The 16024-nt window shown below is 48.6% G+C and overlaps 1 protein-coding gene across 5 annotated transcripts in view; it reads left to right on the plus strand.

The window, feature by feature from the left end:
• Positions 1-16024, plus strand: part of CHD5 (chromodomain helicase DNA binding protein 5) — a 256909-nt gene that overhangs the window by 236648 nt on the left and 4237 nt on the right. For 3 of the 5 annotated variants that reach the window (XM_075327784.1, XM_075327789.1, XM_075327785.1), the window contains one exon: positions 10285-10399. In XM_075327784.1, the coding sequence (XP_075183899.1) occupies positions 10285-10399 (115 nt within the window). Of the gene's footprint in view, positions 1-10284; positions 10400-10524; positions 10578-16024 lie in introns of all 5 variants that reach the window. The other 2 variants (XM_075327788.1, XM_075327786.1) reach the window with 1 other exon arrangement.

Raw genomic sequence — 16024 nt, forward strand, 5'->3', positions numbered from 1 at the left:
GGATCCTCCAATTTCCAGGCTTGCAGCTAGATCCTTGGTTGCAGTTGAAGATGGAGCGGCACTTAAAGATGCCACTGACAGGCAGATGGAGCTCTGGCTGAAATCCATCTATGAAGCGATTGGAGCGTCATTAGCGCCTTCTTTTGCGGCCGTATGGGCACTCCAAGCTATCTCAGCCGGGCTTGCGCGAGTTGACTCCGTCACACGTGCATGTGCCCCGCAGGTAGCACCATTGACCTCGCAAATGGCGGCATTCGCGTCGTACGCGATTAATGCTATTCTTGACGCTACAAGCCGCACGGCAGTGGCGTCAGCCAACTCCGTTGTTTTGCGTAGGGCCCTGTGGTTGAGACATTGGAAAGCAGATTCTCATTCCAAGAAGTGCTTAACCAATTTGCCTTTTTCTCGTGACCGATTGTTTGGAGAGCGTTTGGATGAAATCATCAAACACTCCAAGGGTAAGGACTCATCCTTACCGCAACACAGACAAAACAAACCCCAACAAAGGAAGGGTCAGTCTGGTTATCGGTCCTTTCGAGGACCGGGCAGGTCCCAATTCGCCTCGTCAAAAAAGACTCAAAAGGACCAGAGACGCTCAGATTCTTGGAGATCTCAGTCACGCCCAAAAAGGACAGCCGGAGGAACCGTTGCCAAGACGGCGTCCTCCTGACTTGCGGTCTCCGATTCCCACACCCGCGGTCGGTGGGAGGCTTTCCCACTTTGGCGACATCTGGCTGTCACACGTCAAAGACCGTTGGGTGAGGGATATTCTGTCTCACGGGTACAGGATAGAGTTCAGTTCTCGTCCGCCAACTCGTTTCTTCAGAACTTCTCCACCACCAGACCGAGCCGATGCTCTGTTGCAGGCGGTGGCCGCTCTAAAGGCGGAAGGAGTGGTGACCTCCGTCCCGCTTCAGGAACAAGGTCACGGTTTTTACTCCAATCTGTTTGTGGTCCCAAAAAAGGACGGATCGTATCGGCCCGTCCTGGATCTAAAGTTGCTCAACAGACACGTAAAAGTCAGGAGGTTCCGGATGGAATCCCTACGCTCCGTCATAGCCTCAATGTCTCAAGGAGATTTTCTAGCATCAATAGATATCAAGGATGCGTATCTCCACGTGCCGATCGCACCAGAGCATCAGCGTTTCCTACGCTTCGTCATACACGACGAACACCTACAGTTCGTAGCGTTACCTTTCGGTCTGGCAACAGCCCCCCGGGTCTTCACCAAGGTCATGGCAGCAGTTGTAGCTGTTCTGCACTCGCAGGGTCACTCGGTCATCCCGTATCTAGACGACCTGCTTATAAAGGCACCCTCTCAAGAGGCATGCCAACACAGTCTGAAGGTGGCACTAGACACTCTCCAGAGTTTCGGGTGGATTATCAACTTTCCAAAGTCTCATCTAACCCCGACCCAATCTCTGACTTATCTTGGCATGGAGTTTCATACTCTATCAGCGATAGTGAAGCTTCCACTGGACAAGCAGTGCTCGCTACGGACTGGAGTGCAATCTCTCCTTCAGAGCCAGTCGCACTCACTGAGGCGCCTCATGCATTTCCTAGGAAAGATGGTAGCAGCAATGGAGGCAGTCCCGTTCGCGCAGTTTCATCTGCGCCCTCTACAATGGGACATTCTACGCCAATGGGACGGGAAATCGACGTCCCTCGACAGGACTGTCTCCCTCTCTCAGACTGCCAAGGACTCTCTCCGTTGGTGGCTTCTCCCCAACTCATTGTCACAGGGAAAGTCGTTCCTTCCCCCGTCCTGGGCAGTGGTCACGACGGATGCGAGCCTATCAGGGTGGGGAGCGGTGTATCTCCACCACAGGGCTCAGGGGATGTGGACTCTGGAAGAGTCCACCCTGCAGATCAATGTTCTGGAAATCAGAGCAATCTATCTTGCCCTGCGAGCCTTCCAACAATGGCTGGAAGGCAAGCAGATTCGGATTCAGTCGGACAATTCTACGGCGGTGGCTTACATCAACCACCAAGGGGGAACACGCAGTCGCCAAGCTTTTCAAGAAGTCCAACGGATTTTGACGTGGGTGGAAAGCAGAGCGTCCACCATATCCGCAGTTCACATCCCAGGCGTGGAAAACTGGGAAGCAGACTTTCTCAGTCGCCAGGGCATGGACGCAGGAGAATGGTCACTTCACCCGGACGTGTTTCAGCAGATCTGTTGCCGCTGGGGGACGCCGGACGTCGATCTGATGGCGTCACGGCACAACAACAAGGTCCCAGTTTTCATGGCACGGTCTCACGATCACCGAGCACTGGCGGCAGACGCCTTGGTCCAGGATTGGTCGCAATTCCGACTCCCCTATGTGTTCCCACCTCTAGCATTGTTACCCAGAGTTCTCCGGAAAATCAGGTCCGACTGCCATCGAGCCATACTCGTCGCTCCAGATTGGCCAAGAAGGTCGTGGTACCCGGATCTGTGGCATCTCACGGTAGGCCAACCGTGGACACTACCAGACCGTCCAGATTTGCTGTCTCAAGGGCCGTTTTTCCATCTGAATTCTGCGGCCCTGAACCTGACTGTGTGGCCATTGAGTCCTGGATCCTAGCGGCCTCAGGTTTATCTCAGGAGGTTATTGCCACAATGAGACAGGCTAGAAAACCATCCTCAGCTAAGATCTATCACAGAACGTGGAAGATATTCTTAGCGTGGTGCTTGGCTCAAGGGTTTTCTCCCTGGCCATTTGCATTGCCAATTTTTCTTTCCTTCCTGCAGTCTGGGTTGGAAAAAGGTTTGTCGCTTAGCTCTCTTAAGGGTCAAGTCTCCGCGCTATCCGTATTCTTTCAGAAGCGCTTGGCACAGCTTTCTAAAGTACGCACGTTTCTCCAAGGAGTTTGTCATATTGTTCCTCCTTACAGACGGCCATTGGAACCCTGGGATCTGAACAAGGTTCTCATTGCTCTCCAGAAGCCGCCTTTCGAGCCTTTGAAAGAGGTTCCCCTTTCTCGGCTTTCACAAAAGGTAGTTTTTCTTGTGGCGGTCACGTCTCTTCGAAGAGTGTCCGAGCTAGCGGCGTTATCTTGCAAATCTCCCTTCCTGGTGTTTCACCAAGACAAGGTAGTACTGCGTCCAATTCCAGAGTTTTCTCCCAAGGTGGTTTCTTCCTTTCATCTCAATCAGGATATCACCTTACCATCTTTGTGTCCGCATCCAGTTCACCAATTTGAAAAGGGTTTACATCTGTTGGACCTGGTGAGAGCACTCAGGATTTACATTTCTCGCACGGCGGCTCTACGCCGTTCGGATGCGCTCTTTGTCCTAGTCGCTGGTCAGCATAAGGGATCGCAAGCTTCCAAATCCACCCTGGCGCGGTGGATCAAGGAACCAATTCTTCACACATACCGTTCTGCTGGGCTTCCGATTCCATCTGGACTGAAGGCCCATTCTACCAGAGCCGTGGGTGCGTCCTGGGCATTACGGCATCAGGCTACGGCTCAGCAAGTGTGCCAGGCGGCTACCTGGTCGAGTCTGCACACGTTTACCAAACACTATCAAGTGCATACCTACGCTTCGGCAGATGCCAGCCTAGGTAGACAGGTCCTTCAGGCGGCGGTGGCCCACCTGTAGGAAGAGGCTGTCTGACAGCCCGTTCATGTGGTATCTTTTTACCCACCCAGGGACTGCTTTTGGACGTCCCACTGTCTGGGTCTCCCAATTAGGAGCGAAAAAGAAGAAGGGAATTTTGTTTACTTACCGTAAATTCCTTTTCTTCTAGCTCCAATTGGGAGACCCAGCACCCGCCCTATTTGTTCTTAGGGTTTCGTTTTTTCGGGTGCACATGTTGTTCATGTTGTTTCTTAAGTTCTCCGATCGTGTTATCGGATTGAATTTGTTTTTGAAACTGTTATTGGCTTTCCTCCTTCTTGCTTTGGTACTAAAACTGAGGAATCTGTACTCCTACGGGAGGGTGTATAGCCAGAAGGGGAGGGGCCTTACACTTTTAAGTGTAGTTCTTTGTGCGGCCTCCAGAGGGCAGTAGCTATACACCCACTGTCTGGGTCTCCCAATTGGAGCTAGAAGAAAAGGAATTTACGGTAAGTAAACAAAATTCCCTTCTTTGTTACTTACCGTAAATTCCTTTTCTTCTAGCTCCTATTGGGAGACCCAGACGATTGGGTGTATAGCACTGCCTCCGGAGGCCACACAAAGCAATTACACTAAAAAGTGTAAGGCCCCTCCCCTTCTGGCTATACACCCCCAGTGGGATCACTGGCTCACCAGTTTTAGTGCAAAAGCAAGAAGGAGGAAAGCCAATAACTGGTTTAAACAAATTCACTCCGAAGTAACGTCGGAGAACTGAAAAACCATTCAACATGAACAACATGTGTACCCGAAAAACCACCAAAAATCCCGAAGGACAACAGGGCGGGTGCTGGGTCTCCCAATAGGAGCTAGAAGAAAAGGAATTTACGGTAAGTAACAAAATTCCCTTCTTCTTCGGCGCTCCATTGGGAGACCCAGACGATTGGGACGTCCAAAAGCTGTCCCTGGGTGGGTAAAGAAATACCTCATGTTAGAGCTGCAAAGACAGCCCTCCCCTACGGGGAGGCAACTGCCCCCTGCAGGACTCTTCTACCTAGGCTGGCGTCCGCCGAAGCATAGGTATGCACCTGATAATGTTTGGTGAAAGTGTGCAGACTCGACCAGGTAGCTGCCTGGCACACCTGTTGAGCCGTAGCCTGGTGTCGTAATGCCCAGGACGCACCCACGGCTCTGGTAGAATGGGCCTTCAGCCCTGATGGAACCGGAAGCCCAGCAGAACGGTAGGCTTCAAGAATTGGTTCTTTGATCCATCGAGCCAGGGTGGCTTTGTAAGCCTGCGACCCCTTGCGCTGGCCAGCGACAAGGACAAAGAGTGCATCAGAGCGGCGCAGGGGCGCCGTGCGGGAAATGTAGATTCTGAGTGCTCTCACCAGATCTAACAAATGTAAATCCTTTTCATACCGGTGAACCGGATGAGGACAAAAAGAAGGTAAGGAGATATCCTGATTAATATGAAACGAGGATACTACCTTAGGGAGAAACTCCCGAATGGGGCGCAGCACTACCTTGTCCTGGTGGACCACCAGGAAGGGAGCCTTGGATGACAGCGCCGCTAGCTCAGACACTCTCCGAAGAGACGTGATCGCTACCAGAAAGGCCACTTTCCGTGATAGTCGAGAGAGTGAAACATCCGTCAGAGACTCGAAAGGCGGCTTCTGGAGAGCAACTAGTACCCTGTTCAGATCCCATGGATCTAACGGCCGCTCGTACGGGGGGACGATATGACCAAACCCCCTGCAGGAACGTGCGTACCTGCGGACGTCGTGCTAGACGCTTCTGAAAAAAACACCAATAGCGCCGAGACTTGCCCTTTAAGGGAGCCGAGCGACAAGCCCTTTTCCAACCCAGATTGCAGGAAGGAAAGAAAAGTAGGCAATGCCAATGGCCAGGGGGACACTCCTTGTACAGAGCACCAGTAAAAGAAAATCTTCCACTTCCGTGGTAGATCTTAGCAGACGTGGGCTTCATAGCCTGTCTCATGGTGGCAACGACCCCGTGGGATAATCCTGAGGACACTAGGATCTAGGACGCAATGGCCACACAGTAGGTTCAGGGCCGTAGAATTCAGATGGAAAAACGGCCCTTGGGACAGTAAGTCTGGCCGGTCTGGTAGTGCCCACGGTTGACCGACCGTGAGATGCCTGACGCCAGAGCTCTTTGAGCGTCATGAAAACCGGGACCTTGCTGTTGTGCCGATTCGTGAAACCCGTCCGGGTGCAGAGACCATTCTCCTGCGTCCACGCCCTGGTGACTGAGGAAGTCTGCTTCCCAGTTTTCTACGCCCGGGATGTGAACTGCGGATATGGTGTATGCCCTGTCTTCCACCCCTAGCAGAATCCGGCGGACTTCCTGGGAGGCTCGCCGACTGCGTAGTCCGCCTTGGTGGTTGATGTATGCCACCGCTGTGGATTGTCCGACTGAATTCGGATCTGTTTGCCTTCCAGCCACTGCAGGAAGTCTTGCAGGGCCATATGCACTGCCCAGAGCTCCAGACAATTGATCTGAAGAGTGGACTCCTCTGAAGAGAGTCCTTGATCGTCTGAGAAAGGGGGACGTTCCTGTGTAGGGACATCGACTTCCCCTCCCATTAGCGAAGAATGTTCTATTGAAGTGGACGCAGATGAAACTGCGTGAAAGGGACTGCCTCTGGATGAGGTGTCTCCTTGAAGGAGAGACTGCACCCCCGTCTGTAGTGACCGCTGTTTGTCCAGTGGAAGCTTCACCATCGCTGAGAGAGTGTGAAACCCCAAGCTAAGATATGCCAGCGATTGGGTTTAACTTTGAAAAGTTGAGGACCCACCCGAAACTCTGGGAAGTCTCCAGCGCCATGTTCAGGCTGTGTTGGCATGCCTCTTAAAAGAGTGCCTTGACAAGTAGATGGTCTAAGTAAGGGATCACAGGGTGACCCTGAGAGTGCGGGAGTGGTCCCACTGCTGCCATGAACTTGGTGAAAACCCGTGGGGCTGTCGCCAGACCGAAGGGTAGGGCTACGAACCGAAGATGCTCATCTTCAATAACGAATCGTAGCAAACGCCGGTGCTCTGGAGCAATCGGCACGTGGAGATAAGCATCCTGATGTCTATTGATGCTAGGAAATCTCCTTGAGACATTGAGGCAATGACGGAGCGGAGGGATTCCATCCGGAACCGCCTGGTTTTCACGTGCTTGTTGAGCAGTTTAAGGTCCAGAACGGAACGGAAGGAGTCGTCCTATTTTGTCACCCCGACCAGATCGGAGTAAAAAGTGTCTCTTGTTCCTGAGGAGGAACCGGGATTACGACTCCTACTGCCTGCAGAAGAGCCTCGGCTCGGCCGGTGAGGAAGTTTTTGCGACAAAATGTCTCTCACCCACCGGCCATTGACCTGTGGCAGTTAAATGTCGCTAAAGCGGGGGAGTCTGCCACCGACCGCGGACGCGGAGAGAGAGGGCTGAAAGTCATGAGGAAACCGCCTTGGTAGCGGTTCCTCCGGCTGCCTTCTCCGGGCGTGATTGAGCCCGCCAGGAACCTGCGCCCCTCTGAGCCTTTTGAGTCCTGTTGGACGAGGGCAATTGGGACGTGCCCGAGCCTGGGAAGGACCGAAACCTCGACTGTCCCTTCTCCTGATGGGTCTTGTTTGATAGCTGGGGTAAGGAAGAATCCGTACCCTTGGACAGTTGAATGATTTAATCCAACCGCTCACGAAACAGTCTGTCACCAGATAAAGGCAATCTGGTTAAGCACTTTTGTGGAAGCAGCATCTGCTCCAATCCCTTAACACTAGGAGCGTAACAACACGGAGTTGGCGGACGCCACTGACGTACGGCTCGTAGAGTCCAGGACAGCATAAACAGCTTGAGTCGCAATGCCGACATTGCGAGGTGAAGGACGCTACTGCGGCCAAGATGTACATGTGACCGCGTCCCTCTGCGCAATACTAGCTGAAATAGCTTGGAGTGCCTCTATGGCTGCGAATGCCGGGGCAACCGACCCGCCGATAGGGCTGTCTGTCAATGGCATCTTTAAGTGAAGTCCCATCTTCCACTGCAACTATAGATCTAGCCGCAAGCCTGGAGATTGGGGGATCCACCCTTGGAGCGCCTGAGCACGTCAGGGGGGAAGAGACAACGCGTATCTTCAATACGGTTGGAGAAAACGCTTATCGGGATAAGCGTGGTGTTCCTGGACTGCTTCTCTGGAGTCAGAGTGACCAGAAAAGTACTCAATATACGCTTGAGATACCGAAATAGGGATTTCTTCTGCTGTGAAGCTGACCCCTCCACTGGAGGAGTTGAGGGAGAAATACCCAACCTTCCATTGATGGACGCTATAAGATTATTCACTATAGCGTCACCATCCGGTGTATCCGGATTGAGAGCGGTCTCAGGATCAGAGTCCTGAACAGCTACGTCTGCCTCATCATACAGAGAGTACTGTGATGAAGTCGAGGGCCGTTCTTAGGGAGCTCGCTTAGGCCGTCTGGGACTGTCGTCCGTGTCAGAGCCTGCACCCTGGGATGCATGGGACCCTCCTGGAGCCATGATTTGTTTCGAAATCAGGGTGGCCAGGGGCATTGAATCAACATTGCCCAAGGTCTGTCTGGACTGCAAAGTCTGTAAGATGTTAGTCATAGCCACAGACAATATATCAGCGGAAACTGCAACTCCGTCCCTGTCCCTGGACAGGGATCACAGGTGGTTCTTTTGGCCACCTGTAGCAGAGACCCCGTTGAGTAATTGCACACACTGGGGGTCCTGGAACAGTCGCATGCAGTACAAGCAGCATAGAAAGCCTGTGCCTTGGCACCCATGCTTTTTTTTTTTGCTGTTGCTGTCTAGCCATCTAGGAGCATTAGCCAAGAATAGCGACCGTACAGTGCAATGTATAGCATACAAGCATGAAGTACAATAAACACTTCAGCACATGCAGTACAAGGAGCATAGAAAGCCTGTGCCTTGGCACCTTTGCTTTTCTGCTGCCGTTGTCTAGTTATTCAGGAGCATTAGCCAGGAAAAGCGACATACAGTGAATGTATAGCATACAAGCATGAAAATAACCACTGCAGCACATGCAATCCAAGCAGCATTGAAAGCTTGTGCCTTAGCACCCTTGCTTTTCTGCTGCTGTTGTCTAGTCATCAAGGAGCATTAGCCAAGAATAGCGACATGCAGTGAATGTACAAGCATGAAAATAAACTCTGCAGTACATGCAATCCAAGCAGCATTGAAAGCTTGTGCCTTAGCACCATTGCTGTTTGCTGCCGCTGTCTAGCCATCTAGGCGGGTAGACAGCCAAGAATAGCCCTTACAGTGCAATGTAAAGCATACAAGCATAAAGGACACATGACACTGCAGCACATGCAAGACAAGCAGCATATAGAGTCTGTGCTTTAGCACCCCTGATCTTTTGCTGCTGTTTCTAGGTCTGCATCCTGAATAGCGACCGTACAAAAGTACAACAGGACACTTCGGCATTAGTGGGTCAGCACTTTAGTTGCCGCTTACCGCCCGCACAAAAGCGGGTGTGTGGCGCCGGAATCCTGTACTGGTAGCTCAGTGTCTCCGTTTTCCCGCTCTGCGTGCCGGAATGGCTGCCGGCGTCCAGAGGAGAGGGGCGGGCCGAGGGCGTGCCCGAGACAAGAGCGGGAACCCGGCGCCCACTGTGTCTAGTAAAGGGGGCTGGAGAATGCAAATAAGGCTCCAGCCCTCGGCGCTGCTATAGAACAGCGTCTCTCCCTGTCCCTGAGTGACAGGGTGGGGGCGGGAACGAAGCGGCGCTAGGCCGCAAAAGCCGGGGACTAAAGTTAGAAGCGCCGCCGCCGTAAAAGCGCGGTCGGCGCGTCCCCGGCGCACTACAAGTCGCAGCTGCGCCGCCGCTCCAGGGGCGGTCGGCGCGGCGGTCCCCACACGTAAAGTCCCCCAGTAATCTGCAGGGACTATAAGCCCAGCGCACAGCGCTACAGTCCCCGGCGCACTAGCACACCCAGCAAGCCTGGAGTGTGCGTGGCCTGCCATACGGGGACACAGAGTACCTGAAAGTTGCAGGGCCTTGTCCCTGAACGGCACTCCCGCTCCACATCCAGCAGGTTCTATGGGTCTGTGGATGGAGCCCGGCCTCAGGGCTTGGTGGCCGGAAAGATCCCACTTCCTCAGAGCCCCTCAGGGGGATGGGGAAGGAAAACAGCATGTGGGCTCCAGCCTCCGTACCAGCAATAGGTACCTCAACCTTACAAACCGCAAGTGGGGTGAGAAGGGAGCATGCTGGGGGCCCTAGTATGGGCCCTCTTTTCTTCCATCCGATATAGTCAGCAGCTACTGCTGACTGAACAGTGGAGCTTATGCATGGATGTCTGACCTCCTTCGCACAAAGCAGAAAACTGGTGAGCCAGTGATCCCACTGGGGGTGTATAGCCAGAAGGGGAGGGGCCTTACACTTTTTAGTGTAATTGCTTTGTGTGGCCTCCGGAGGCAGTGCTATACACCCAATCGTCTGGGTCTCCCAATGGAGCGCCGAAGAAAATAATTATTTGTGATCTAGTGCTTGTAACGTCTGTATACTTTTTTTTTTTTTACTTCCTCCCGGCCTAGGAGCTGTGGTATGATCAGACCATATTCCTGTATGGTCAGACACAGCCATTAAGATCTCAGCACAGGAACATTTTTATTAAACACATCCAATTTTAGAAATGATTATAAGTAGTGGACCATGTTTGTCCTGAAGTAACATAATTGACCTGTAATTTTAGGGAACATTTGGATCCTCGCAGATGTACAGCAACAACTTTGGCCCAAATTTCCGAGGACCTGGTCCGGGCAGTATTGTCAACTACAACCAGATGCCCCTCGGCCCTTATGTGACCGGTAGGTTGACCGTTGATTCCGTCTGTCTTTATAAAATGTGCCAGTACTATGGGAATATTTTTAATAGACTGCCGGTAAGCTCAGAGGACACTCGGCAAGCAAGATGTTTTCTCTCTTATTAATAGATTTTTAGCCGTTTCCGAGATTTCCTCTGTGGCAGTCTCCATTTCCAAAGGAGGTAAGCAGACCTGTGTCTCTGTGCTCCATACCATCCGTGTCATCCTCTAATGGCGGTGCCTTTCCTTTGAACCTCACATGGTGTCTCCATTGAAGATAAATCTAAGAAGGACCATTCATTATATGTGATTGTAACAACCAGCCATAGATGTTGTGCATCCTCAGCATGCAGATCAGACATGTGCTATACAACCCGTTTGTTGTCAGCCTTTTATCAAACATATTGGGAGGAGTAGTCGGGAACTCTGACCTGGTGTGATCTTAATATATCAAGTTTTCATTATTTCTATCTGTATTTTGGCCAATTTTGGGTGATGACCTAATAATGGCCCACATTCTCGGTTTTATCATATTTTTAGGATTTTTTTTTTTTTAAAAATCCTTATATTGTACATCCTTATGAATACCATGACTATAAAATACCATTTAAAGGGAATCTGTCAGCAAGTTTTTGCTACCTCATCTAAGTGAAGCTTGTATGAAAAGAGACCCTGAGTTCCATGATGTATCACTTAGATTAGTGGCTGCAGCTGTACTGATACAGTGAAAGCTTTAAGATTTTCGATGTAGCAGAGCTGTGAGAGCTGTCCCTGCACACACCAGGGTTTCAGTATACATGTCCATAGGCAGAAGCTGCTAATCACAGAGAGAGGAGGAGTCAGACTAGAACTCAGTGCTGCTGAGATCCACTAATAACAAAGATAAGAGGGTTAAGCTAACATTGCAGGTAAACAAAAAAAAAAAAGTGTGAAATAACAGACACAGGGCTGAAGTCTCTGTTTTAACACTTGCAGCATACTATCTTCAGGTTACATTGCAGAGATCTGCTGTCAGTCCCTTTAAATGATTTACTTCTAACTAAAAAAAAGTATAACACTTAAAAATGACCATTGTGAATGCAGCAACTAAAACCAGCTAAAGGTTGATAGTTTTTTTTTTCTTGTTTACCACCAGATTATGGCCCGCTACATTATTGCATTTGTGCCTTGTTTTTGTCTAGTTTCTGGTGTTTTTTCATCTGCACCATATTCATTTTTCCATTTGAGCCTTTTCTAAAGTCTATTTTATGTGTTCTTCCTTTTTGTATGATATTCAGCCATTGTGGACAGATTTTAGGGCTCCCAGATATTTTCACCTGATTCCTCATTTATGAGTTTTCGTTTAAAAAAAAAAAAAAAAAATTGGAAAATTTATTGCCAATGGACTCCAGTTACACCACCCTGGAGTGATTTTTATGTATTCCCAAACAATGAGTGCGATAGTTTCCGAAATGTTGAACTTTTTCTGATAAAACGTTGCAAATGAAAAGTAAAGACCATATTTATCTTTGCAAAAAAATTCATGAACCACATATATCATTTTGAAGAATTTAAAGGGAATCTGAAGGTTTTTGCTCTCCCATCTGAGAGCAGCATGATGCAGACACAGAAATCCTGACTCCAGCGATGTGTCACTTACTGAGCTTGTTTGCTGTCATTTTGATAAATCAATATTTTCTCTGCTTCAGATCTAGCAGTTATACAGAGCTCATGAATATGCTGGACTACCTTTAGCACGCCAAGTAGTCCTGGAATGATAATCTGCTGCTGATTAAACTGTGATTTTACTGAAACTACACTGAGCAGCTCAGTAAGTAACATCATTGGAATCAGGGTCTCTGCCCCTACGTTATGCTGTTCTCAGATTAGGTGGTAAAAATCTGATGACAGATTACCTTTAAGAAGAGATGAAGTCCAACCCTCCGATTCTAGACTCTAAAAAACAAAGATGCCAATTCATCAAAGCAACTTCAGCAGAACTCTGTTGTAAATTGCTTTGAAAAGTTGCAAAACGTTCGAGAAAAACTTAAGAGTTGTGCAAAACTTTTGCCACTCTTGCCATTTTTGCACCGGTTTCTCCCAGCTCAGACATAATTGGCAGAGCTGGGGAGGGACAGGGTCATGACGCCTCAGGTTGTCTAATTCATGACAAACTGTGGCTTTCTCTACACCAGAAATCTAGCTCCAGTCAGGGATTAGAGTGAGAATTGTGGCGAGGGGCACAGAAGCGCACACCACTCATCAGATGCTCCTGATTCACTAAGAGGCACGCACTTCTTAATGAATCAGGAGTCTGACTTGAACACCCCCCCTCATCAAGACCTAGGAGAAAATCACCAGCCTTCATTAATCAGGGCCTTAGCGCCTTAGTGTTTATTTCAGGAACATAACTACAAAATTAGTGCAAAAAAGGTACCAAATACCCCCCCAAAAAAGACAAAAATCTAAAAGTGCCAAATGATGACTAGAGGCCTACATGTCCGCTAGTATTTATGCATCTGACCAGTTTTAACCCTGATTGGGGAAGGTTTCCACAAAACAGGTCCCTGGGCTACAAACCATTGTTTCTGCCCTATTTTAAGACAGTTTTTCAGCTTTCATATTACTGCCACACCAACATATATCGCTTAAGTAATACTTAGAGAAACAAACCATATAAAACCACCACATGGTGCACATAAAGGGGCTTAGTCATTAAAGGGGGTATTCCCATCTCCTAGATCCTATCCCAATATGTAGTAGGTATAATAATAATATTAGCAAATACCTCCAATTAGACATGTAGTATAGTTCTCCTGATTAGCTGTGTCTCTTACCTCATGTGCAGGGCATTGCACATGAGGTAACCATGGATACCTAAGGTCCTGCAATGTCCTGCACATGAGGTAAGAGACATGGCTATATCAGGAGAACTATACTACATTTCTAATTGGAGGTATTTGCTATTATTATTATTATTATTATTATTATAATAACACCCACTACACTTTGGGATACGATCTTAGAACTGGGAATAACACTTTTAAATAAGGGTGGGGAACCTTTTTTCTACCAGGGGCCATTTGTAAATTTCTACCAACTTCGGGTGCCGCACAAAATGATCAGCTAACCCTGCTATATTTGATCAATTAATTAACTTGTCCCTACTGTGGTGGCCGGAGCTGATTCTCTTTGGTGTCGCTGTGATGTTGATCATGTTGCTTCTCACAACTGCTTTTCCAGGTTTTTCTCAGTCTGGAGGGCAATCAACTGTTTGTGATAAGTTTTGTAAATCATATTCATCACATAGGAGACATTGGGACTGTTGTGTATACAGTACATCACAGGAAGTGCTGGGGGCATATACATCATAGGAGGGGCTGGGGGCATATACATCACAGGAGGGGCTGGGGGCAAATACATCACAGGTGGTCTTGGGGGCATATACATCACAGGAGGTCTTGGGGGCATATACATCACAAAAGATGTTGGGGCATAGATGTCACTGGGAGGCATAGACATGGCTGAGGGGGCACAGAGCACTAGGAAGCATGGAAGGCATTGGGGATGGTGTTCCTTCTCTTCTGGGGCACGGGAGCACATCGCACGCTAACCCTGCTCGCAGGACCTAATGCTTCAGTGTATGCGCACACAGTACACGTGGGGGTTTAAAGGGCCAGCCACCAGCATAGTGCACTGTAGTCCTCAGGAATCAGCCCGGGGGCCACAGAAAAGGTCATTGTGGGCTGCATGAAAACTATTGTAAATGCTTTGATGACTCAGCCCATATTATGCTGGCGAAGAGAACGCAAAATACTAAAATATATGTCCCAAGTTATCCCACCATATTTATTGGTTGGCCTTAGCGTGGCTTCTGGGGTTGCCATGCCCAAAGGCCACCTAGTAAACAGTGACCCTTTGCCATCTCCTAAACCCGGTTGTATCCACCAGTGGCATGGTAACTTTCTCCATTCTTAATAATTTTCTATTTTTGTGCAACGCTGAAAGAAGGATATTATGAAAGTTTAATACTATTACATTTATGGTCCCGTTGTGCCCCCATTGGTAATATAGCAAAATTGTAGATAAACGTACAGGGCCATTTTCTGCTATTTCATCACTGTTGTATCAATCAATATTAATTCGGGACAGTAAATTATTCATATTGACAGGACTTCCAAAATATAGAAAGTAAGTGCACGGAGGATGATTGAGAGGCTGAATTATTTATCATCTCCAGTCCTTGACCACTTAGACTTAGTGAAATAACTACTGATGCATCAATCTTATAGAAGCCATTAAAAGTTGATGCGCAAGACAAAATAAAACAAAAGGACATAATGGTTGCAAATTATTCTTTGGTCTCTTTCCTCCTTCCAATAGAGGTAAGTTGATTTTAAGACCCACATATTAAACTCTATGCAGAAAATAGGGAGATTTATCCATTAGTTTTGGATTATGTAATATACTTTGTCTTCCTTCATCTCATTGTTACCATAGAATTGATATTTTAGACATGATTTAAGGTAGACTTTAAAATGCATTGGTCAGAATTGGTGGGGGTCCGACCCCTGCCCATCCTAAAGTAATAGCATACCTGTCATGCGGTGTGCCCCTCTACATGCACCAGGTGTCATGGCAACTTCGGACTCTGTTCACACTACAGGGTCTGACACGCCTCCTGTTGTTTAGTCAGAGCCGGACGTCGACCAGTTTTGTGCTCACTGCTAATAGGTCTGGCAGGAGTTAATTCCTGCTGGCCTGTGAATTGCTGCTGGGGTCACCGGTTACTGAAGACCTATCAAAGCCGCCTCTGCCCTTTAAACGATGGTGGATCCTGTTCCTCCATGCCGATTATAGCAAAAGTGATACCGGCCTTGGTGCATGGTGATTCAGCTTCTGGAACACTGCTGTATGCTATCCTGGGGTGTTGTGGAGATGTCCTTGTCGTTGTGTATTTCTTTCTTTCTCTTTATTTTCCCCCGTGTCCATATTGTCTTTACCTCCATGAGTGACTGTTGTAAGTGTGAGTTTTCGTTTCTCCCTATTTGTGCAGGGATTTATCACTCTAGTCCTGCCCCCCTCCCAGGGTGCAGGTGAGGTGGTATAAGACCAGGGCTTCTCCGTAGTTAGGGCTAATGTAGCGGTCCAGACCTCGCCACCATCAGGCGTACCTCTGTGATGAGGGACAGTTAAGGCCTCCCCTAACCTGAGAGCCAGTTTGAGAGTCTCAGTTCCCAGTCACTTCATTATTTTCGTCCCAATACATCTTTTAATTTTCTTTAGAATTCAGTGGCATCCCAAAATCATAGTCCTCACCAATGTGATCATCTTGCATAATAAACATTGCCTGGACGTTCCCTTTAAACTCTTTTTTTTACATGGCCATATTGCCCGGCCAATCTTCGTATGATTCCTCCACTTTTCAGTAATAATTGTATTTTTTGTTTAAATTTTCTTTATATAATTCATGAACATCTCGCCAATCCTAACAGAAATTATATTTATAGTTTGTAGAGGTTAAGGGGTGTAGTTTTCATATTTTGTGAGAAGAGGACGATTTTTGAGAATTTTAATGACATGAACTATATATTACCCAACAAATTCCTTCTCTGGTGCCCTAAAGTGTGAGACTCAACCTAATAAACCT

The sequence above is a fragment of the Anomaloglossus baeobatrachus genome, chromosome 11 (genome assembly GCF_048569485.1).
Source record: "Anomaloglossus baeobatrachus isolate aAnoBae1 chromosome 11, aAnoBae1.hap1, whole genome shotgun sequence".
NCBI classification, from domain to species: domain Eukaryota; kingdom Metazoa; phylum Chordata; class Amphibia; order Anura; family Aromobatidae; genus Anomaloglossus; species Anomaloglossus baeobatrachus.